Source organism: Hakea prostrata, chromosome 7 (assembly GCF_041222555.1).
Source record: "Hakea prostrata isolate BN-2017 chromosome 7, UWA_Hpros_2, whole genome shotgun sequence".
NCBI lineage: Eukaryota > Viridiplantae > Streptophyta > Magnoliopsida > Proteales > Proteaceae > Hakea > Hakea prostrata.
Genome location: NC_142606.1, coordinates 23962743 through 23986785, shown reverse-complemented (window position 1 = coordinate 23986785; position 24043 = coordinate 23962743). Strand labels below are relative to the sequence as shown.

The 24043-nt window shown below is 37.8% G+C and overlaps 1 protein-coding gene and 2 pseudogenes across 1 annotated transcript; 1 reads left to right on the top strand and 2 right to left on the bottom strand.

Moving 5' to 3' along the window:
• Positions 1–9166: 9166 nt before the first annotated feature.
• Positions 9167–9703, bottom strand: LOC149010709 (putative invertase inhibitor pseudogene; annotated as a pseudogene).
• Positions 9704–15084: 5381 nt separating this feature from the next.
• Positions 15085–17480, bottom strand: LOC149010708 (Plant invertase/pectin methylesterase inhibitor superfamily). The gene is made up of 2 exons (XM_089161659.1): positions 16413–17480; positions 15085–15915 (listed from the first exon to the last, which is right to left on the bottom strand). The coding sequence occupies exons 1-2, from the start codon at positions 17371–17373 to the stop codon at positions 15245–15247; spliced, it is 1632 nt and encodes a 543-aa protein (XP_089017785.1). The 5' UTR covers positions 17374–17480; the 3' UTR covers positions 15085–15244.
• Positions 17481–21536: 4056 nt separating this feature from the next.
• Positions 21537–22508, top strand: LOC149010707 (cytosolic sulfotransferase 5 pseudogene; annotated as a pseudogene).
• Positions 22509–24043: the final 1535 nt, after the last annotated feature.

Genomic DNA, 24043 nt, shown 5'->3' with positions numbered 1-24043 from the left:
AAAATTAGGGCGAAACCACACAAGCAATAACGGTCACTTGGGGCGGTTGATTGGCCAATCAACCGCCTTAAGCAATTGCCCCCTAGTACTTTTCAGTACTTTGGTGCTTTGCTCAAGGGGTTGATCTCCAACTCAAACCTAACACTAAAAAACATGTGGGGGAGGTCTTACCTTCAATCCAGACATCTTCAAACACCTCTTGACTCTGACTGGGAATCCACTTTCCCAGTAGGGCCATTTTTTCATCAAGAGAATCCAGATCCATGGACTTAGGATATGGATCATATACTTCAATCCGGATAGTCCACAACTTATTTCGGCTTGATCTTTGGGTTATCGAACCTGCAATATGGATTTTGGGACAGAATTACGGGGGTTGTTACACAAGGGGCCAGCTCAGTTGGTAAAATACCAACAACTCCAAATAGAAGATTAGAGTTTGAATCTTCTCAAGGGACAGAGCCTTGTCTATTACATAATACCCCTATCTCCAATATATAAAATCGTCCATTACGAAAAAAAGAAAGTTATTAATTGGGAAAAGATATAATTTTGATATGGAAATATGAGATTAAAAAAAAAAAGTGGAAATGTGAGGCTTATGAACCGGACTCTAGGAGGGCTGTGGGACTTCTGGATAGCAGTTGTTTGGAGCAGCTAGGACAGATGGGAAGATATGTGGAGGAGATAAATAAGGTTTTTGAGGAAGGGAGTCATTTTAGTTTTGGTCAAGTCAAACGTGCTGCTAACCTTTTTGCTGAATGGATGACTAGGGTGGTGTTGTATCCGTCATCATCGTGAAAGCCCTTTTAGGATTGTCCTCTAGATTTGGAGGAGATCCTAAAGGCAGATCTTGTGGGCTCTTTGAGCTAGTTTCTTTGCAGTGTTTTTTGAGTCACTGACCCGTTATTGTACAAAAAAAAAAAGATTTATGCAAAAAGAAAATGATAGTGAGAAAAAGTATATATTTTTGGGTAAAAAGAACAAGTGTATTTAGATATGAAAATATGAGATTTATGAAAATATTTTAAATTTTAATATAACTTTGATTAAATTAAACTAACACAGAGCTGGATTGGGCTGAGCTAGGTTGGCTTGAGGGCTAAACTGGAGTTGACTTGACCCTATCAGGATTTAATTATTCATAACCCAAAGCTGCCCTTCTGATTGAAAAAATAGGGTTGGGATTGGGGCAAGGGCTCATGGTGGATTTGAGCCATTCCGAGTCAAGAAAGGTTCTATTGGCACCCCTGAGTAGAATTTTGGAAGGGCAGTTCAGTTGGTAAGACCAACACCTCTTAGTAAAGAGGTCGAGAATTCGATTCTTACCTTGATGAAACATTATATAAAAAATCGTCTATTCAAAGAAAAAGTAAAATTTATTCATCAAATCACCTATTATTATTTTAGTAAGAGAGTCACATATTACTTTGAAAATTGGAAAGGACTTGTGAATAGAATTGGGAACTGCAAACTATATGGTGGAAATTTGTTAATAAATTAAATCAAATCAAATCACATATTACTTTTCTTTTTTGGTAAGAAATTCACATAAGACTTGAAAATTGAAACAGATTTTTGAAATATTTTCTCTAGTTGTTGTCCGTTGAATGAAACAATAAATGCATGCATGCTGTATGACACATGCAGGAGGTAGGAGGTTAGATGCCTTTGCTTCAGAGAGTCTGGATCCTCTACTTGTTGGGTAGTGGATTTTTCTCATTTCACACCTTTTCTATCATATTTTTAAGCAAGATCTATTTTATCAATGTTTATAGGTGGACCCTTCTTAAATAAATGGTGAAGAAATGGAAAAGGAGCATAATTCCCTGCCCGTCTAGGTAGATGATCCCAACTCGTTGCTTGCTAAGATCTGCCTGTTTTAGACACTTAGGGATACTCATTACCATATGCATTTCAATCATATCTTTGGATTGTTATTACAAGAATCAATTAATCTTGCCATATAGATTTCAACTACATCTTTGATTTCCAATTATAGGAAACAATCATTCTTGATTGGAAATCTATTTGGCAAGATATAATACCCTATAAATGTTGTATATCCACTTTCTATTCCATACATATTTTCTTTTCTCTATTTCCTTGTATATTCTCTGACTTTTGTGTATTTATTACATTGAAATCTCAAAAAATAAACACACAACCGAAAATTTTGCAATCAATTTACTTCTTATCAGTTATAAAATGGCCAACGCATTTTGATATTCATTAGTTGAAGAGAGAGTTGAAGAAATCAACAAACAAGAAATGGGAAAGGAGCATAATCACTTCGGTTTACCTCTAGGACTTCCCCCATGGTAGCCATTTCAGACCCTAGATCTAATAGTTCAGCAAGGGTCTTAGGTTTCCTTTCCACGATAGATGTTACCAACTTCTTGTTGGTGACTGCTCTTTTGAATGCAGCGAAGACCACCTTATCATCCAAGTTCTTAATCAAGATTGAGATGCTGTTGAAATTACTTATAAAGTTTGGGATTGACTCGGAATGGCCTTGCTTCAAGGCCAAAAGGTTGTCCTCTTGTCTTATCCTTCTTGATTGCACTCTCAAAATGAGCAATAAATGCATACCCCAATTCAGTGAAGTTGTGGATGGAGTGCCAAGGCAAGCGAGAATACCAAGTAGTTGTTGGGCCTGTCAAGGACACTGGGAAGCACCTGCCCTTGATGAGATCTCCTCCTCCACATATTGTCATGATGGAGTTGAAATGATTGATATGTGCCATTGGATCAGTCATTTCATCATAAGTTGTGAAGGTAGGAGTGAGGACACCCACAAGTGATGAAGCAGCCATGATCTCATGAAAAAAAGGATCTTGGTTGAGAACTTGCTGCATTTCATCATGAACCTTTTTGTCCAACATATATAGGCGGTCATTCATATCTTTGATCTGCTGATAAAGATTCTCATCCCTTGCTACTAGAAGTGCTTTGAGTCCTCCTTCCACGCTCATGGAGGCACTTGACTCAGCAGAATGCTCTCTGAGAGCTTTCCTTGCCTTGGGAGCTTGATGACCTTCAGCTATGGCTCCTATAAACGAATGTCTATCATTTTGTGCTCCTAGCCTATCAAAAACTAAGCAATATGCTTATTCATGATGACCTCTTCTACGATCCTCTCCTCTATTCCTTGCTAAATTAGTGGGGAGCAAAGCTAATCCATGGGGGGGGGGGAAAAAAAAAAAAAAAAAGAAAAAAAAAAAAAAATAAAAATAAAAAAAAATACCAGGAAACACTCCCCTTCATGGGCCCCGTCTTGCTAATTGATGGGTGACAGCTCCACTATATCAAGTAGAACTACAATTAAGCCTTTTGGAGGCATAAGTTGGCTCCATTGGTTCACCATGGTTTGGAATGAATTCTTCATGTCCAACATCCTTCCCTCTAGAGCCAGTGCTTGGGTTGAATCATATACAGGAGTTAGGGACTTGCATTTCTTGTGGAGGTATCTTTTGATGGACCATCTTTATTGGGATTTACTTTCTTCTTCCCTCCATGCACACATCCCTGGGACTTAGAACCATTATTGTCTGAGTTATCTCCTACCATTTTTTTTCAATGTTATAAAGCATAGAGAAGAACCAAAATTGTTTTTCCCAAAGACAACACCAAATTTTGCTCCAAAATTTGCCAACTCCGGTTTAGCCCAAATTTCTCACGAACCAAGGATCTATGGATAAGAAAAAGTGAAAGTGGATCGTCTTTGTGGATGAGGAGCCACCTCCGATGGCAAAATCAGATTCTAGATAACACAAACGAGGAGAAGAATAAATGACCAAAGAGTATGAATACCCAAAGAGTATGAATACTCTTGGGTAGTTGCAAAAGTAAATGCTCGAGTTACTTTGCTCACGAAACGAAGGATTGCTTTTATAGGCAAATAGGATGTCTTTCGGGGAAGATGAACCTCAACCATCGGATTCCTCCAATTCGAATGAAGGGGCAGGATTTGGGATGGCACCAAACTTTTGGGAGAAGCTAAAGGTTTGATACATGTTCTCCCAAATCTGTTAGTGATTCTGATCAAAGTAGGGTTCAGATATGACGTGTTCCCTTCTGAACTCCAAACAAGCCATAAGGAAGCAATACTCAAGGGGATATAGGCAAGCTGGGCATCCCATGATAAGCACAGAGCATTTAATGTATTGGTATGGAGCATTAAATGCTGAATTTAATGCTTTAACACTCGTTCAAACCTACAAGGACTGTCTCTTATCGACTCCCCACTCTTGCCAAGAAGTAATAAACGAGAAATTCACTAGATACTTACGCCGGTATGTTGAACCTTCCATATGGCAATCAATGAGGGCAGTACTCTTGACGTAGTCTTCCTCCGAAAAGTAGCAAAATGGTTCTTTCATTTGAACTAGAACTCGTTGTTCCAAGCTGAATGGTGCATACCATTTCCTCCTCGATTCTGGATTATCCTCCTCGATTCTCATTTCCTCCAACCGCAAAATTTTCCATAATAGGATTATCCTTTTTTAGATCGAATTGATCCTTAGAACTAAGTTGTGGCTGTTGTTTGTGTTTGTGAGGTTCGAGATGTGCGTCATAGTTGAAACCTGTGCTTGAGAATAGCCTAGAACACCATGTGGTTCATGGATCGAATGTGTGAATTTGGATATGGAGTTCGATCCACAAACCTGGGTGGTTGATTGGGCGGTCACTTGGGTACCGACTTGCCCTTCCGAGGCAACTAACCCTTATCGCTTTCTTGATTTTTGTTTCTATTTTTTGCCAAAATGATTATCAAACTTAACTCTAATTATGCCAACATGATTCTAAGAGTTCTAGTGAGTTGGTGGTGTATTTTTTGCTCTGTTTGGATATGTTTTGAGGGTTTTGGAACATCATTTAGGTGAGGGAACAATGTTTATAACTAGGCTTTGTTGCTCAGGCTTTTAATATGCTTTCACATACATGCCTTTGATGTACTGCTTCGATTGATAATGCTACTTGGGAGTTGACATATTGCATTCTTATTTATATATATATTAGTGGTTGTGACTTAGGCCATTGCCCATGATATATCTCATATTTTCATGTATGTGCATATATGTATGATTGTTTAGATGCATGATTAGGGTCATTGTACATGTTACTACCCTTTCAACAAGGGTATTGAAGCCAAACTACCCGTGATAGTGGTAGTTGACTAGTGGGCGTCTAATAGACAGTTGAGAGCTGTGAGGAGACACAATACTACTGGCATATCATTTATGGTAGGGTTGCATATCGATTCGCTCTTTCCTTGTCTGATGGTAAACAAGGTTTCTTCCGTTTTCTTGACCTGGATTCCACTCTGGAAACGCCCTATGAATTTGCGCGCCAACTCATCAAAGTTTGCGATCCTTCCGGTGGGAGGTTCGAAACCACTTTTGTGCCGCTCCGGTTAAGGATGAACCAAAACCCGCGGAGAATTTCATCGATTACTTCTGCCCGCCATGGTCTGTTGATAATGCCGATGTGGGCGTGGGATCTCCGGAGCCATGGAATGTGAAGGTAGGCAAACGGAGTTGTGGGGAGCGTATCCCGCAATTGGCTTGACAAAGGGGTCTTCCGAATAACCGAGTAAACATCCTCGGTTATCCTTCCCCTAGCCACGCCCTGTTTTTGATTGATGTTGGCCAATTCTCGACCATATGAGTCGAGTGATCTTCACGTTATGATCCGACCTTGAACAACACGATCATCACGAGTTATCCGATCATCCGAACGCTGTCATCACGAACATTCCGCTCATTGCGAACTACTCGATCATCACGACGATTCGTCTCTGGTCGGTGAGTGAGTTCTCACCCGTATCCAACCTTGTATTTGAATCGGTTGTACTTTCTGGTGGTATGTCGACCGATCGTCCCGCCTGGGTTGATCGTCAACTCTCCTAGGCCCTTGGTCACCTTCACGAGTTTTGACCGATATTCCGATCCTCAGCCAATCTTTGATCACGTGGCAATGCACGCCTCCCCGAATCACGATGATCGGGTTCTTGTGGTAATACCACCGGTGAGCACGCAGGTGCTTGACTCACCTCCAAGAGTTGAATCTTTACCGATTCAATTGATCTTGGAATGTCTCCGGAGGATCATGTCCTCCCCGACCACCATCTACCTCAAGAGGTGGTAACTTCCCTGGGAATATCTGGATTATTCCCTCCGGATTTGAACCTGTATCGCGTTGTGCGGCCGCTGTGGTCTGCGTCTGTCACCATGGCTTTACAGTCTTTCCCATAGACGGCGCCAAATGATGCGTCCAAATCTGCTCGGCTCTTTAGATCTCCTTGTGATGACTGCAAAGCGGCGGCCGCGTGGCCCAACCGCGGGGGTCGGGAGTCCACCTCCGAGGCTAGTCGGATGAAATTAATCACAAACGGCTCGCTAGAGTACGGGCTAAGGAAAACGGGAAGTGATCTAGATCGTGCCTCGATAGTGTTACGTCTACCGGTGTGATGTGGATCTCCATCCTCCTCACCTCGTAGGCAGTAGGTTTATATGAGTGTACCTTCGAATCTCCTTCGTTGGATGCACTCCGCCTTCGGGTAGTCGTTGGATCTTAACGGTTGATCCGTTGAGCAATAGACTTCTACTAGTTTGAACTAGTAGAGGAATCCTGAGATAACCTCCAAGTTATTTGATGATTATCCCTTTGATAATGATAAGTGACAGCCGCCAATTTGTGTCTGCCATCATTAGGGTAATTAACCTAATCCATAAGTCGGATTAGGGCGTGCTTGTAGCTGATTTAGTTTTCTTCCTCAGCAAACTATCTTCTGGATCCGGTTCGCTCGGAAGCGAGTCGATTCCCTCCGTCTCGAGGGGTCGAGGGTCAAACCGAGTATGAACCCGGTTCGATCATATTTCCTCCGTATCAATAGGAAACAATCATTCTTGATTGGAAACCTATTTTGCAAGATATAATACCCTATAAATGTTGTATATCCACTTTATATTCCCTATATATTTTCTTTTCTCTATTTCCTTGTATATTCTCTAACTTTTGTGTATTTGTTACATTGAAATCTCAGAAAATAAACACACAACCGAAAATTTTGCAATCAAATTACTTCTTATCAGTTATAAAATGGCCAATGCATTTTGATATTCATTGGTTGAAGAGACAGTTGAAGAAATCAACAAACAAGAAATTAGAAAGGAGCATAATCACTTCGGTTTGCCTCTAGGAATTCCTCCATGGTTGTCCATAGACGAATTGTGCATACCAGTTCATTAGTTTAAGTAAAGATTACCATAACACCTTCAAATCTAACCATCTCGAAATTGCAAAATCTGATTGAGAGAACAGTCTTAAACTTCTACAGCTCATATCACTCATCTCCAATCTTACCTCTTGAAGCACCCACTCCATTGTTTTATTTTATTATTTTTATTATTTTTATATTTTTTGGTTAACCACTCCATTGTTTTATTCACACTTTAAAAACATCTTCCGTTTAAATAATTTCTCTCATACATCTTTGAAACCTGACCATCTACCTTAGCCCTCCACCAATGAGGCCAATCATCCACTGCACTCACTTATATCCATTGTAAATCAAACCAATTCAAAATATTTTTCCAAGTCTGCACAACAAATTGACAATATATGAACAAGTGCAGCATAGACTCCTCCTGTAAGTGACATAAATTGGACTTGGATAGAAACTCAATCCTCGATTCTGGTTGTGAAAGAATCTCCAACCAAATACTTCCTGACGAGAAGATTTCCACAACCACTTGAACCATGTAACCTTGGGGTTCTTTGTGCGAATTTTCCATCAACCGAATGCTTTTAGTGACACACATCTGACCTTTATTCACCTCTCAAATTTATTTTCTCTATCCAACCAAATACCGCCTGACAAGGGCTTAAACTTGATTTCCACACCCACTTGAACCATGTCACCTTGGGGTTCTTGGTTCTAACCACCTCCCAACAAGATCTCATTGTGAATTGCCCATCAACATAATGCTTCCAGTGATACACATACGACCTTTCTTCATATCTCAAATTTATTTTCTTTATTTCTTCAAAAATACCTTAAAGCTCAACCGAATGCACTATCAGACAAAACCCGTTCTATATATTTTTTTTATCAATTCGGCAACTTTTGCCAAGCTTGATACCAGTAGGCAACTTGAATGTTGCACTAAATCCCAAATAGGAGCTGCCCCCACCCAGTGGTCTGTCCAAAACATAATCTCTTTTCCATTTCCTACTGCCCACTTTTCTCCACTTAAATTCCAAACCTTCCTCAATCCTAGATAATTGTAGAAGAAACTTTTCAAAGTTCAGCAACCCATCTTTTTTCACCAACCGAGCTCTAAGGAACCACCTGAATTTGAATGTTGGGCATTAAAATGGACCGTGGAGATCGAAAACTCGGCCGAGATGTGATCTCGATCGTCGGCAGCACAGTGCTGCGCATCACTGAAGCTCAACTGCACAAACCCTTCTAATGTCTAGTCCTCCTTTTGACCTACACCCCATATCCCATTTTAAACAAACTCTTATTTGCTACTTCAATGTCAAATAAAATTCCATCAATATGACACACCTAGATGGCAACCAATAACAGAAAATGAATGGATTTGGACACTTGTGATGACTGACCTTCAAAGCTCCACCCTTCTTGCATTAAATAGTAGTTTCTATTTTCATTCTTATATTCTTTTCTTCACCTTATCAAGAAGAGTTGCATAACCCTTCAAGGTACCCTTCTTTGAAACAAATTCACTCCTAAATGGCGAGATGGAAATTAAGCAATTGAGATATTTAGAAATTCAGAAATCCTCTGTTTCCATTGAGTTGATAGCTTACCCAAAAAACAATTATTTTGCTCTTCTCCAAATTAGACTGTTGCCCTGAATAAGGGCAGAAAATCTCTTAATTTTTTAAGTATCCAATTGAAGCATTCTGTTGTACGGGAAAAAAAGATCGTACCATACTAAAATATAAAAATATCATGTGCAAATAGAAAATGACTTAGCAGCTCCCTTGTGAGCAAAGAGAAATTGAAGTCCTTAACATTCCATTGGATATTTCAAAATGGCAAAAGTACTTTTATTAACTAATAATTATGTAAAATTAAAACAACAACCACATTCAAATATTGTTTACACCAGGGAAGTTCCATTCAACTCATTCAAACATTCAACCACAGGATGGTGACAATACGAAATGCAATTGCACATAACTGCAAGTAAGCAGCGTCCTCTACTGACAATGGTGATTTCAAACCAGGTTTCTCCGTGAAGCTGTCTTCACAAATTGTACCATAAATCATCATTGCACTCACATAGTTTTTAGCATCTTCGTAATTCTTGGATTTGAAGGCAACAATTGCATCATTGGTAACTGAATCCACATCAGAGAAAACTAGTTGACAATTCTGTAACCGTATTTCAGCATCTGAACCAAATTTTCCATCTTTCAAGAGCTCACCAATCAGTGAAACAATTTTTGTGGCGTTTTCTTTGCTTAAATTCAATGAGATGAGCCCTAATTCATGGAGATTTGCATTGTGGCTCTTGGGATCTTCTCCAAGAGTTGCAACACAAAAGTCATAATGGATACTTACCTCACCTTGGGAAACTTTCCGGCATGTTTCCGTGATGATATCAGCATCAACGACAACAAAAAATAGAATGATAAGAAAGAGGAAAGGCAGAAAACACTTCATCTTGTTTGTTGATTTCTGCAACTCTCTCTTCAAACAATGAATATCAAAATGCGTTGGCCATTTTATAACTGATAAGAAGTAATTTGATTGCAAAATTCTCGGTTGTGCGTTTACTTTCTGAGATTTCGATGTAATAGATACACAAAAGTCAGAGAATATACAAGGAAATAGAGATAAGAAAATATATAAAGAATATAAAGTGAAAATACAGCATATATGGGGTATTATATCTTGCCAAATAGGTTTCCAATCAAAAATGATTGGCTCCTATAATTATAAATCAAAGATGTAGTTGAAATGATTGGCTCCTATAATTATAAATCAAAGATGTAGTTGAAATCTATATGGTGAGATTAATTGATAACGAAAAATAGAATGACAATAAAGAATAAAGGCAAAGAACACTTCATCTTGTTTTTTGATTTCTGCAACTCTATCTTCAACTAATGAATATCAAAATGCGTTGGCCATGTTATAACTAATAAGAAGTAATTTGATGGCAAAATTCTCGATTGTGCATTTATTTTCTTTGATTTCGATGTAATAGATACACAAAAATCAGAGAATATACAACGAAATAGAGATAAGAAAATATATAAGGAATATAAAGTGAAAATACAGCATATATGGGGTATTATATCTTGCCAAATAGGTTTCCAATAAAAAAATGATTGGTTTCTATAATTGGAAATCAAAGATGTAGTTGAAATCTATATGGTGAGATTAATTGATTCTTGTAATTACAATCCAAAACTATGATTGAAATGCATATGGTAATGAGTATCCTTACGTGTCTAAAACAAGCAGATCTTAGCAAGCAACGAGTTGGGATCCTTTACCTCGACAGTTAGGAGGGAATTATGCTCCTTTTCCATTTCTTCACCATTAATTTATGAAGGGTCCACCTCTAACCATTGATAAAATGGATCTTGTTTAAACATATGATAGAAAAGGTGTTAAATGAATAAAATCCAATACCCAACAAGTAGAGGATCTAGACTCTCTAAAAGCAAAGGCATCTAACCTCCTACCTCCCGCATGCGTCATGCAGCATGCATGCATTTATTATTTCATTCAATGGACAACAACTAGAGAAAATATTTCAAAAATCTGCACTTTACAATTTTCAAGTCTTATGTGAATTTCTTGCCAAAAAAAGAAAAGTAATATGTGATTTGATTTTAAATTTGTTAATAAATCAAATCAAATCAAGTCAAATCAAATTTGGCAATAGGTTCGATTGTCTTGGCCTAGTTCATGTTTTTAATTTATGTTTTTAATGATCCTTGCCCTATACTTAAACCGGATTTCATAATTATTTTATTGTTTATGGCCAGGGGTTCTAGAGCGAGTTAAAGGCAACATTTTAGAGAGAGAAAAAGTGGAGTTTGTTGCGGAAGGATTGAATCCTCATCTGATCTTTGATCTTGAAGGGAAGAACATTGATCTCTTCAATTCCTTTCTATTTATTCTAATTTTGGAGGGATTGGTTTGATGAATCTACTGTGCAAAGTTAGATTTGATTGGAAAACCCATGTTTTCAATAAATCACTGAACACATCTAGCACGAGGGATGAGACCCTCATTTCCTCCAACCGCAGAATTTTCCATAATAGGATCATCCTCTTTTAGATCGAATTGATCCTTAGATCTAAGTTGTGGCTGTTGTTTGTGTTTGTGAGGTTCGAGATGTGCATCATAGTTGAAACTTGTGCTTGAGAATAGCCTAGAACCCCCTGTGGTACATGGATCAAATGTGTGAATTTGGATACCGACTTGCCCATCCCAGGCAACTAACCCTTGTCGCTTTCTTGATTTTTGCTTCTATTTTTTGCCAAAATGATTATCAAAAACCGCCGTATTAAATGGCTACGGTGGATTCCGTGTCGGATTTGTGGCTATTTATAAAACCGCCACTAAACAAATGGTGGCGGTTTTTTCAACTTTTAGTGGCGGAAAAAACCGCCACTAAAAGTGTTTTTTTTTTTTTTTTTTTTTTTTGGTAGTGTTATGCCAACATGATTCTAGGAGTTCTAGTGAGTTGGTGGTGTATTTTTTGTGCTCTATTTGGATATGTTTTGATGGTTTTGGAACATCATTCAGGTGAGGGAACAATGTTTATAACTAGGCTTTGTTGCTCATGCTTGTAATATGCTTTCAACTACATGCCTTTGATGTACTGCTTCGATTGATAATCCTACTTGGGAGTTGACATATTGCACCCATATTTATAAATATATCAGTGGTGGTGACTTAGGCCATTGCCCATGGTATATCTCATATTTCCATGTATGTGCATATATGTATGATTGTTTAGATGCATGATTAGGGTCATTGTACATGTTACTACCCTTTCAACAAGGGTATTGAAGCTGAACTACCCATGATAGTGGTAGTTGACTAGTGGGCGTCTAATAGATAGTTGAGAGCTATGAGGAGACACAATATTGCTGGCATATCATTTATGGTTAGGGTCGCATATGAAAGAAGGCCCAGTAAATTGAATCTCCATCAAGTTACATCTATTAACTGCTTTCCTTAAACATTCCATTTTTCGGAAAGGTCTTGGATTGCAACCAATTTTTTTGCTTGTGTTCAATATATCGTTGAAGTCCCTACCTAATAGCTAACCATGGGCCAAATATGGTGTGCCCTGGTTGCACTAGTTCATGCCAAAAGGTAGCTCTATGCTTTGCCTTCTGCTTGCAAGAGACCAAGCATAACCTGAATAAGGAAATTCTTTGGGATTAGCGTCATATCTAAATCACTTAAGTTTGGAGAGGAGAACATAATTTAACATTTAAGTTACTACCCCAAATCACAGACAAGCCACCTGAATTTCCAATAGGATCACAATGATATGACTCCGAAAAATTTGACTTACGTTTTATTGATTCCATATACCTTGATTTATTTTCAATTAGAGATAAAAGGATATGATTTGGTCACTCTTTCCTTACTAGTTTTTTCAGATACTAATTGTTAAGGGGTGACTACTGCCCAAACAGTTTCACCATTGTAGACTCACAGCCCCCGTTGAGGCCTTGAAAGGGAAGCCTCCCTATCCCTATTTAATTAGGATGAAGTTCCATCTTGTGCCTGAACGTCTTTAACATCCAGGTGTGCTTGTTGGGTCTTAAATGTTCTCCCTCCTCATTGCTAGACACTGCATTAAAATCACCTAGTACTAACCAAGGTGTTGAAACGATCTGACCCAAAATGATAGAGGTTCATTTTATGTTTGTTGACAAAGGTGGGGAGTAAATCGATTATGTGAAGGAGGAGATCGAAAACTCATGATTGGTGAAGTCAAGGCTTTAGTATTTTCACTTAATTGATTTATTTCATATTCCATTAGTATAATTAGTAGTTCGATTTAGTTCGATTTTACTTGATGCTTGAATAATTTGATCGACTAGACAAGTATAAGTATATGGATGTTAGTAAATAATAGACTCATTCAATTCTAGTGGGACAATATCCATGTTTTTACTATATTACTCGGTCAATCTCGTGCACTTGCGAATATGACTCAACACCCAATTGTATCAACTCTTGCCAATCATCTATTTGTTTTTCAATCTTGTCTCACCATGGAACAAAGTTACATAAAGCACAACAGAGCTTACGTATTATGGATGGGCTTTGCACCTAGTGGATTTTTTCCTTAAGAGGGGTTTTCACAATGAGTGTCCAATGAGTTCCTATATAATATAATAATCCAAAAATAGGATAAATCTAGTAAGTCTATTAAATTAGAATATTATATGTGACAAATCTCTAACGAGAGGAAGCAAGCACACCTTGCAATAGCAAGTGCCCTGCTTTATTATGTATTTACAAAACCGAGCACAAACCTGCTAATAGCCAAAGAAAAAAGAAAGACAAAAAAACCGTCAGTTTTGATGATTTCATTGTCATTTGATGGTGAAATTATATTGTCGAAGAAGCTTTATTACTTTCTCCAAACGTCACAGAGTGACACTTATACCCAAAAATTATTGTTTAAATTAGTTATGTGCTAAATTTCAGAGGGTATTTGATTCCAAATTCACCCCCAAAAAAAAGGAGTTGTTAAAACCATCTCTCTCGAAATCATTTGTATTAAAAGGAATGTAAGATATACCAAGGAGTTAAAACAAAGCATTAAGGGCCTGTTTGGTTACATGAATCCAGAGATTTCAAATCTCTGGATTCATGAATCTGAGAATTATACCCGTTTGGTTGTAAAAATCTCTAGATTCATGAAATCTAGAGATTCACCTTTTTACACTATAAACGTGAATCTCTAGATTTATGGGTAAAGGGTGAAATCCAGAGATTTCAAAAAAGCTATGCATTTGCACATTCACAAAAATCACGTGGATCAAATAGTTTCATTTGATGGTGAATCCATCAAGGCTTATTTCATTCCCCAACCCAAACGGTTTAATTATTATAAATTATTGACTCCATAGAGGGTTTTGACCAATTTCCATAGGATTTGAAATCTCTCGAAATCATTTGTATTAAAAGGAATGTAAGATATACCAAGGAGTTAAAACAAAGCATTTAACCGAATGACAATCACACTCAAGTTGAACGTTAACATCCAAACAACAAAAAACCATAAGTGTACCTCTTTCGTCAACATCCAAAACCCGCATCTAACTCATTCTAATCCATTTTCTGCAACATCATTGTGTCTAGCAAGGGTGCACCTCCTTAGTTTGTGTCTAGCATTTTAGATACTGGAAGAAAAGAAAAAATGATAGTTCTCCTAGGAATATTGATGCATATGGGATGATGCATGGAGTAATGCAGGGTTTTGAACTTGGAATGGGACAAAATTCATCATACTAATATAAAACGAGTTTGTGAGAAGGATTCATTGCAAAAACAATGACAGATGTCATTTTCTTGCAATTTTTTGATTGTTTCGGTGTATTTTGGGCATTTTATTGTTTTCAATAGTATTTTTGTATTTTTTTCGTTTTAGGGTTTCTTAATACTATAAAATCATGTTTTGTGTGTTTTTGAGGCAGTTGAATACGGCTATTTCTAAAGAAACTTTTATAAGACAAAGTTCTTCATTTTCTATCTATTCTTCTATTTGACCTTGATTCTTTGTTATTTTGACATCAAATATCTATTAGCTTCTACCGATAGAAATTTAAGGAATTTTATTGCTTCGCCACAATCAAAGTTTAAATTTCCTTCCAACAAGAGCCTCTCCTTTTAATATATAAACTTACCTTGAATGAATTGGTAAAGCTGTACATAAACTAACCCGGACACATTGATTACAGAACAAGATTCTAGAGAATTCCCCAATCACATACGACATTGAGGGATCAATCCCAAGTGGAATTCTATCAAAATATAAATTAAAATTTTTAAAAAAAAAAATACAAGTAGAATTCGCTCACACCATCTTATGCAAAATGCACACTACCTTATTGATCACTAGGGAATCATCTAACAAGTTGATGTACATAGAAACAAATTTCTAATGAGTTTGAAACTTTTTTTTTTTTTGGGGTAATATAATGAGTTTGAGACTTACTCACCTAAACCGACTGTAAAACTAATACCAGTGGATGGCAACCATCGCAACCCGTCGATAAAACGCTCAACTGTGAAGACACTAGCAGCGGCAGCATCTTTTATGATATGAAAACCTGGCCATCTCACTCGTCCACCCAACCCTGCACCTGGTCCGTAGTTATTGTATTCCCCATAGTACAGTGTGTCCAGTGCAAAATTCCCAAACCATTCCAACCAACCTCGTGGCTGAACTTGATCACTCATGAACGTATTCATGTATATTGTTCTTGAGTACAACTTCCATGGCCTCCCTAAGTAAGTGGGATACGTTGCCAGAATGTCACTGTGTTGTATGGAGAATCCGGTGCTCTGGTGTGGGTCTTTCCTTCCTTGTGCAGTGATGGTCACCTTCTGCAACGGTAAGGGTTTTCTGGTGAAGATCTTGCACTCCTGAAACACTGCTTGTCCGTTCCCAAATATGAAGTCGATGGTGCCGTAGATGTTGCACTCTCGGTAGAATTGACGGAGGGAGTGGGAGTAGAGTGTGTCTTGGTAACCTTCCACGCTGCATCGGTAGAAAGCTGAGAGGTCTGAGTCGACTCGGAGAGCCACTGCTTGATGGTTCTCTGGTCCTGCTGTATTACGGATCGTCATGTCCTTCGCTATGAAACCCCGTCCAGACACCGCTGAAAAACACCCAGAGACTTAAAAATAAATTTTGCATGAAGTGATTATCTAATTGAAACTAAGCAGGGTTGCTCGATTGTTAAAGATGTATGTATATGTAAAATTTTCTCCATTGCGTACCCACAACGACGAGGTGATCCAGATTCCTAATTGAGGCACTTAAATGATGGCCTTCTATGTAGAGGCATTAAGATTTAAGATCAAAGAGATCTTAGGGTTCAAACTCCCATCGGCCATGTTGCCAACCTAAAAGAAATTTGGATGGGCTGCAAACGATCATCACGTACAAGTCTGTCATCCTCACACTTCTCCACCCACATTAGAATAGGGTTTACCTCAGCAATTACATATGGAACTCCAACAAGTCTACCCTTAATGGCTTGTAGACTTAATGGTGTGAAATGAGCAGAGACCTTTATGGACTCATCCTCGTAATGGTTTGATGATGAAAAAATATATATATAATATACATAATAATAATAATTGAGGCACTTACCAAAGGTGGGTGTCCGAAAAGTAGTGAAACCTTGCATGAAACTACGAGATCCAGTGATAATGGTGGCTCCAATTCCGTCTCCCACAAGCATGATATTCATCTTCTTCTTCTTCAAATCCAAATTCTCTCTATAGACTCCTTTCTTTACATGGATGACATACCTCCTTCCACTGTAATTAGGAGCTTCCATCACTGCCTCTGTGATCGATCTGAACTGCCCACTCCCATCCAAGGCTACTACTACATCGACTCGCCCACTATGTGGCCTTGCTGCCAGTAGAAGATCTCGATCTTCCTCTGTGACCCACGTAGGAAAGCCAGTCACCAATTCCTCCCCATTCTCCTGTGTTTCACTTCTTGGTGGTGTAAGAGGTATGCTATGCATCTTATGATACATGGCCAAAAGGTTAGAGATGAGTTGTGAGACCTGTTGTAAGCTCCCCTCCATGTAATTTCTGATCCGACCATTAGTTCCCTCGAAGCCTTCCAGGCATGTGTCCTGGTTTGTCAGAGCTGCACTAAGCCATGCTTTGAAGTTCTCTTGAGGGTTGTAATCCATTGGTTTGATCGATTGGGCGTTGCGCATCTCCGATAACGACCATGTTAGCTCCGACACAGAGAAATCGAGTAGCTCTTTGCAGTCCTCCACAGCCATTTGTTCACGGGGATCTACAGATAAGGTTGTAGCTTTGGTGATCTTTGATATGGCTCGATTTGCTTGGTTCAAGGTAGCTCTGATCCCTGCAAGGAGGACAGAAAGTGGGTTATTCTTGCCCTTGTGGGCAAGTTCAGCTTCAAGGTTGGTGAGGCAAGATTGGCGGTTAGTAGTGTTTGCACAAGCTTGATGGATCAAATCTTGAATGAACCCATTTCCCAAATTTCTTTCTTGTCCATTGGCATGGAGGGAAGGAAGCACTAGAAGCAGATTGAGTAGTAGAAGAGGAAGATTGGATGAAGCCATTGATAAGAAGACTGGAGAATGGGGTTAGGAGTTATGGTAGTACATAGAAAGAGATGCAGGTATTAAGAAGGGTGATGCTCAAATGGGAATGCGAGAAAAATGTTTTGAATTGGTTTCTACTTTGGCGCTGATGGCAAGTAAGCGTGGGGAGCTTTATGCCTTCCTGAAGCCATAGAAGAAGTTATGCTTTCTGCGTAGGTAGGGTAAATGGGCAAGGTTTATTATTCCATGCTTTTGGCTTTAGCCAACTCATTCGTTTGAGTGGCCCACAAAAAGCCCTAAAGTTCTCCAGATGGCAAATGAGGGCTAAAGATATATTCCACTTTTCTTTTTACATTTCCAGTGTGTCGACCTTTCTCCAAGGAGAAATTTCTATCTTGTGTTGTTCTATTTGTTCTTCGGAAGAGTTGAGTTAATCACTCTCAAAACCAAGGTTTAAATATCCCACGATATAATACAACATTTGTTAATATGTATTCATATTGAATATAATCGATAAGATGCATATCGATACATTTCTTTATTGAATTGCACTAAAATGTATTGAACAACAGTACAATACATACAATTCTCAAAATTACCAGAACGATACGATTAAAGTATACAAGTGGTCCCATTCCTACGGAGAAAACCCGAACCTGCTTTCCTTCTCAAGGAAAAACCTGAGCAGGAGACTAGTTGTTTAGGTATAGGGGGCTTTTGAAAGGGAGATGGTATAACTTAGCAGTTAAGAATAGGCTGATAGTTACATTAAACAGTATTTAATGTTTACATGAGGATTTTTTTTTTTTTTCTTTCTTTAAATGAATGAAAGGTTTCATTTAAACAAACATGCAAAGCTCATGATCCAGGTGCATTTATCAGATGCTGTAACCATGGAGTGTATGTAAGGTTTACTTGAGGAGGGAAGGAGGAAGACTTAACAACTTCAAGGATCGAATTAGAGATATATAAGCTTTCTTTTACTAATCCAACTATTCTTTTCTTTCTTCATACGCCCTAAACAAAGTTACATGTCCTAAATGACATTATCCCTTGAGTATTGTTATAATTTTTATTTTATTTTTGTTGTTGGAATAAGTACCATTAAGGTTGAAAGAGGTATTAGGCGTGATAAGAATGATTTTTCATCTTTTCCATAATTGTCTCTAATTTGAATTCTTTCCATATTATTTGCTCATATCTCATTTGAATTATTTCCATTCATCATTCCTCTCGTTTGATTTTTTTCCATTCATCATTCTTTTCCATTTGAATTATTTTCATACCATCTCAGGAATTCTTTCTATACTATTTCATCCTTCCATTTCATCAGTATTCTAATTTGGCTTGATTGGTTTTATTATTAAATTATTTTCCTGTATTGTATTTCCAAATAAACATTTCCATGTATTTTATTTTCATGTTTTATATCTTTCTTTTATTGTTCATAGTTACCTAACAGCATGAGATGTATACTGCCTACATATTTGAAATTCTCTCATATGAAATTATTCAATGTATATCTCAATCCAATAGGATGATGTGTTGTCGAGCCAAATCAATTAGTCAGACACTTAAGTCTGACCTTAACCTTGACCACAAAATCATAATGATCCACAATTTCAATATTATTGCTTTACCTTTATCAAAAATAACCCACAAAATGTACGGTTAAGTAAAACCTAGTCAAACACTCATTAATCCTAACATGATCTTGATACCACCCTAACTTGTCCTTAGGGTACTTAGAATTTGAATTTTAAATGCAAATCCTATTCATGCTCAAGTGAATCAAGACATGTTTAGTTTACCAAGGTCAAATTTATGCCCCTAAATACAAGCATGACCATCAATGTGGATGAAATTTCTAGTTTTTGAATTTATAATTTTGCTATCTACATGACAAAAGCATTTGATTCATACCAATTCAATGAAGGGTGTTCAAATTTAGAGTTTTCTTACTGAAAAATATATGTATCCACAATTAGATTTAGATCGGATAATATCCAATTACTGTAAAGTGACTATTGTTTTCAAAAAAAAAATATAACATGTTTAAATTTTAGATAGTATCTCACCGACTACATTTTGACATTCACTAAAGTTAGAAACTATTAACCCTTGTTAATAGGTTAAACTCACCCTAAACTAGTAATTGATATGTTAACTCTAGTTAATAGGTTAAACTGGTATCCGGCAACCGAGAATTGATAAGTGGAAATTAGAAATGACAATTAGCAATCAAATACTTTATCAAATTGGATGATCATTGGATATCCGATGAAGTTCCATATTCAAATTCGAATACATTATAAATTTTCTTTAGATATTATGTCAGAGTTGGATATCAGTCTAGCTTCTTAGATTCGGATATAGATAATGTGTATTTGAGCCGAATCTAATCCGTTTACAGATATATCCATTAAAGTGTTGACATGGGCTCACAACTAGCCAGGACCACCCCCCGCACGACGACCCCCTCGCCGCTTCCGTCGGCGGCGACCGCTTTGTAGGCCGTTCTGGCTTACTTTGGGTGGTGTTGGCGTACTCACAACCATCCCAAATATATTATATGCTAAAAACCCTATATATTCGCACATGCATTTTGAAATTTACTAGCTTGTCTCATAGAATCTAGAATCTACTCTCCCCTGCCTATGCACCAAAGATCCCCTTATTTCATGTCGAATGATATTATGGTTATAAAAGTATGGAATATCTTGACGCAAAATAAAAAATAAAAATAAAAATTTATGGAGATATCATTTCTATCGAAAAATAGAAAGAAAGAAGTATGGGATATGACAAAGTGGCTTGTATGCAAGTATGGATCACTTGCAAAACTAATAAATGGGACGGGCCCTTTTCATATTGTTGTGATGGAATTAACCTCGTATAGGTAAAGATGTATGGACCGTCCTCTTCTTTTTTCTAAGTGACATTTTCTATTTCCTTAATGGAATGGGACTTTGACTCAGGAGCAGAGGGGGGTCAGCCCTACACCATGTTGTGGTGAAAATTTCACTTTTAAGACATATTTCTTGGAGTGTCAAGAAGCAACCTACTGTTTCGTGCTCTAGCACTGAGGCTGAGTATCGGGCTATGGCTTCCACCGCTGCTGAGCTCACTTGGTTAGGTTATCTTTTACGTGATTTTGGGATTTCTCAGCCCGATCCCATTGTTTTGTTTTGCAATAACTTGAGTGCTTTTCACATGTCGGTTAATCCGGTGTTCCATGCTCGCACGACGCACATTGAGATTGACTACCACTTTGTACATGAGAGAGTGGCACTAGGTCATCTTGTGACTCGTTTTTTGCCTTCTAGTCATCAATTAGCTGATTTGTTCACTAAACCTCTTGCACGTAGGGTGTTTACTTCTTTATGTACCAAACTTGGCCTAGGCCCCCAGCCAAATTTTCGGGAGGGTGTTAGGGACACTGAGTTAGACACGTGTCTTTGATTTATTATATATATATATATATCGTTGTACAGTTCTCATAGTCTATTGAATGAAACAGACAATTCCTTGTCACTTCTTTTCACATAATATGGAGTCTAGATCTTTCTTCATACTTCTCTATTATGCATTAGGGGTTGGACCCACCTTTGATTTTCACAAGTAAGTATTAATAAAATTATTAGAGGTGAGAACTTTTTTTAATTTGTGATAGAAAGGTAAAATGAATACAGGCTTCTACCTTGATGGATGAAAAATTCAAACTTAATAACATGATAGATAGGATTGGATCCAGCTCGCTTGGTTGAGATTTGAGGTTTCAGGCTATGCTCCCAACCTACCCGAAGAAAATTTGAATTCCTGACATTTACTTATGAGGGGTTGGTCTTTCCTATAAATCCAATCCTTTTGTAGTTTGCTTCCAAGATATGGATGTCCAGGATCTTACATACCATTTATCAAAAATGGATAATGAAGACAACTTCTGGCTGCCGACCAGGTAAATGCCACAAGGTGACTCGTGTAACAAATCTCTCTGTTCTGGCTGCCAAGTGGCTGCCACAAGCTGAGTCACGTAACAAGCCTCACTAGCCTAATCAACACCTTAATTTCAGAGAAGAGAGCCTATATATCTCACTCGCTCAAAGAGATCACCCTGTCCTTACTTGTGAACCCAAGCAAAAGTTGGTACTGTTGAAGATTTCAAAGTAAAATATACCTTCATGGCAACCCCCATTTCATCAGTCAATAGTGTCTCCGATTCCCCATATATCTCCAACTTACTCTCTCATCTCCCTAAGGTGAAATTCTGCAGTGACTACGATCTTTACCAATGGGAAGGCTTTTGGTACTTGCCTGCTTACTTGGAAGCAGCAATTGCATTTGGATCTCACTTTGAAGCTCGTGATGATGATGTTATCTTGGCTTCTTCACCAAAATCAGGCACAACTTGGCTCAAGGCTCTTGTTTTTTGCATCATGAATGAGAGCTGCTGCAAGGAAGATAATAGTAAGGAAGACCCTTTCAACAAAAACACCCCACATGACCTTGTTCAGAGCTTTGAAGCTCAAATTTACAAGCAAAATCCTTCTCCAGATCTTCAGGGTATCCCCTCTCCTAGACTTTTTCATACCCATATGCCTTACAGTGCTCTTCCCACATCAATCAAGAAAACAGGGTGCAAGATTGTTGATATTGCTCGAAACCCAAAAGACACATTTACATCGATGTTTCATTTCATGAATGCAGCCAGGAAACCAGAACTAGAGCCAGTAGCAGTTGAAGATCTATTTGAGAGCTTCTGCAATGGTGCTTGTCTTTATGGGCCTTATTTTGATCATGTTTTAGGATACTGGAAGGAACACTTGAAGAATCCTAACAAAATTCTGTTCTTAAAGTATGAGGATATGAAAAGTGATCCAAGGGGACAATTGAAGAAGCTAGCTTCATTTCTGGGTAAGCCATTTCTGAATGATGAAGATGTTGATGAGGTGTTAAGGAAGTGTAACATTGAAAGGCTTAAGAACATGGAGGTGAATAAATATGGGAATGATAAATGGAGTGGCATCTCCAACAGTTCATTCTTTAGGCTGGGCATGGTTGATGACTGGAAGAACCTCTTCACCCCAGAGATGATAGAGCGACTTAATGCAATCACAAGCTTGAGGTTTGAGGGTTCTGGCTTGCACTTCTGAGATAAAGAATTTCATAGCAGCAAGTTAATAAAGTGTTCTAGCAACTGTGATATCAGTAAAGGTTGTTAGAGTAAGTTAGCTAACTTTCTTGTTAGCTATAATAGTTACTATTTGGTATGTTAAAAGGTTTATTATTAGTTTGAGGAGTTAGTGCTGTATTGTCTGGTGTGAAACATGGAGTTAGATGCTGTAGTCTGCTGTAACTTATTTTATCCTATTAAATAGATGTAAGATGAGATGATAATCATGTAAGATTATTTCTATCCAAGATCGTATAGATCGATTAAGAACTCTTTTGTATAACAAGGAAAAGATGATGATGAGTAATACCTTGTTTGGGATCCATTGGAGACAAAAGCGCAGCGGAATATCTTTATCTTTAGCCTCCCTCTTTAGTCGACCTTGAAGTTGATTCTATGATCAACTTGATGTTAGATCTTCTCCTCTAAACTCCTCCCTTTTGCTTGATGATGATATATCAAAATCCAGTTAGATCTAACGGTCCCTATTAGCCCACACTAGCCAGTCCATATAAGAGTTCTAGTAACTTCATATTACCCTATCAGACCAATAAGAAACCAATTCAAACTTTAACACAATCAAGGAAGCCCAATCTTAAGTGGAATATTCAATTAATATTCTAACAAATCAAAATCCAATTGACGAGCACTGAAGCCACTATATATATATACATTTTTTTAATTTATTTAAAAAAATTACAGATTACATGCTTTAGTGGGGCATAAACTTTAGGTTGCACGCTTTAATGCCTTAAACTACAGATTGTCCACCCTTCAAATTATAAGTTGTACACTCTTAACACTCCATCGAAAATTTTGTTAAGTTGCAAGTAAAGTGAAGTGACTTATATTATTCTCATTAGAATCAAATGACATTGCTATTCTTAGGTGGGTGAAGAAAGAATTCCTTTGTCAAATTTTTACCTACACTAGCAGTTTCCATCTTTGACCTACACTATGCCCGAAAACTGCCCACTGCCTTGTTGGAAAATCCAACAGTCCCTTTTTGGAAAAAAATCTCACTCTCAGAAAATTATACTAAATAGATAGAAGAGCTTTGTCACTGCCTTGTTGGTAGAACATGTGGGCATTGTTGAATCTATAATAGCGGCAACAAGGTTTAAACGTGTCTGTGGACATGTAACATCGGCTTTGGAACCTTCGTAATGGAACATGGGATCTTGTTCCTTCTTCCTCATCTCAAAATGTTGGGGGCTGGAAATGGGTTTTTCGCATTAAGCAATGGTCATATGGTTTCATCGAGCGCTATAAAGCTCGCTTAATAGCAAAGGGGTTTCATCACGTGCTCTGGCCTTAGACGGGCGAAGTTGATTGCTTACCACCTGCATCAATTTTTTTTCAACGATCTAAAGGCGGATCGTTTCAAAATTTCTTTTTTTCTTTTATTTTCTTTTTCGATCTGCTCTAACAAAGCACAAGAAAGAAAAGAAAGAAAAAATAAATAAATAAAAGACACTTCACGATTCTAGATTTAAAATCGTACCTTTGACTAAT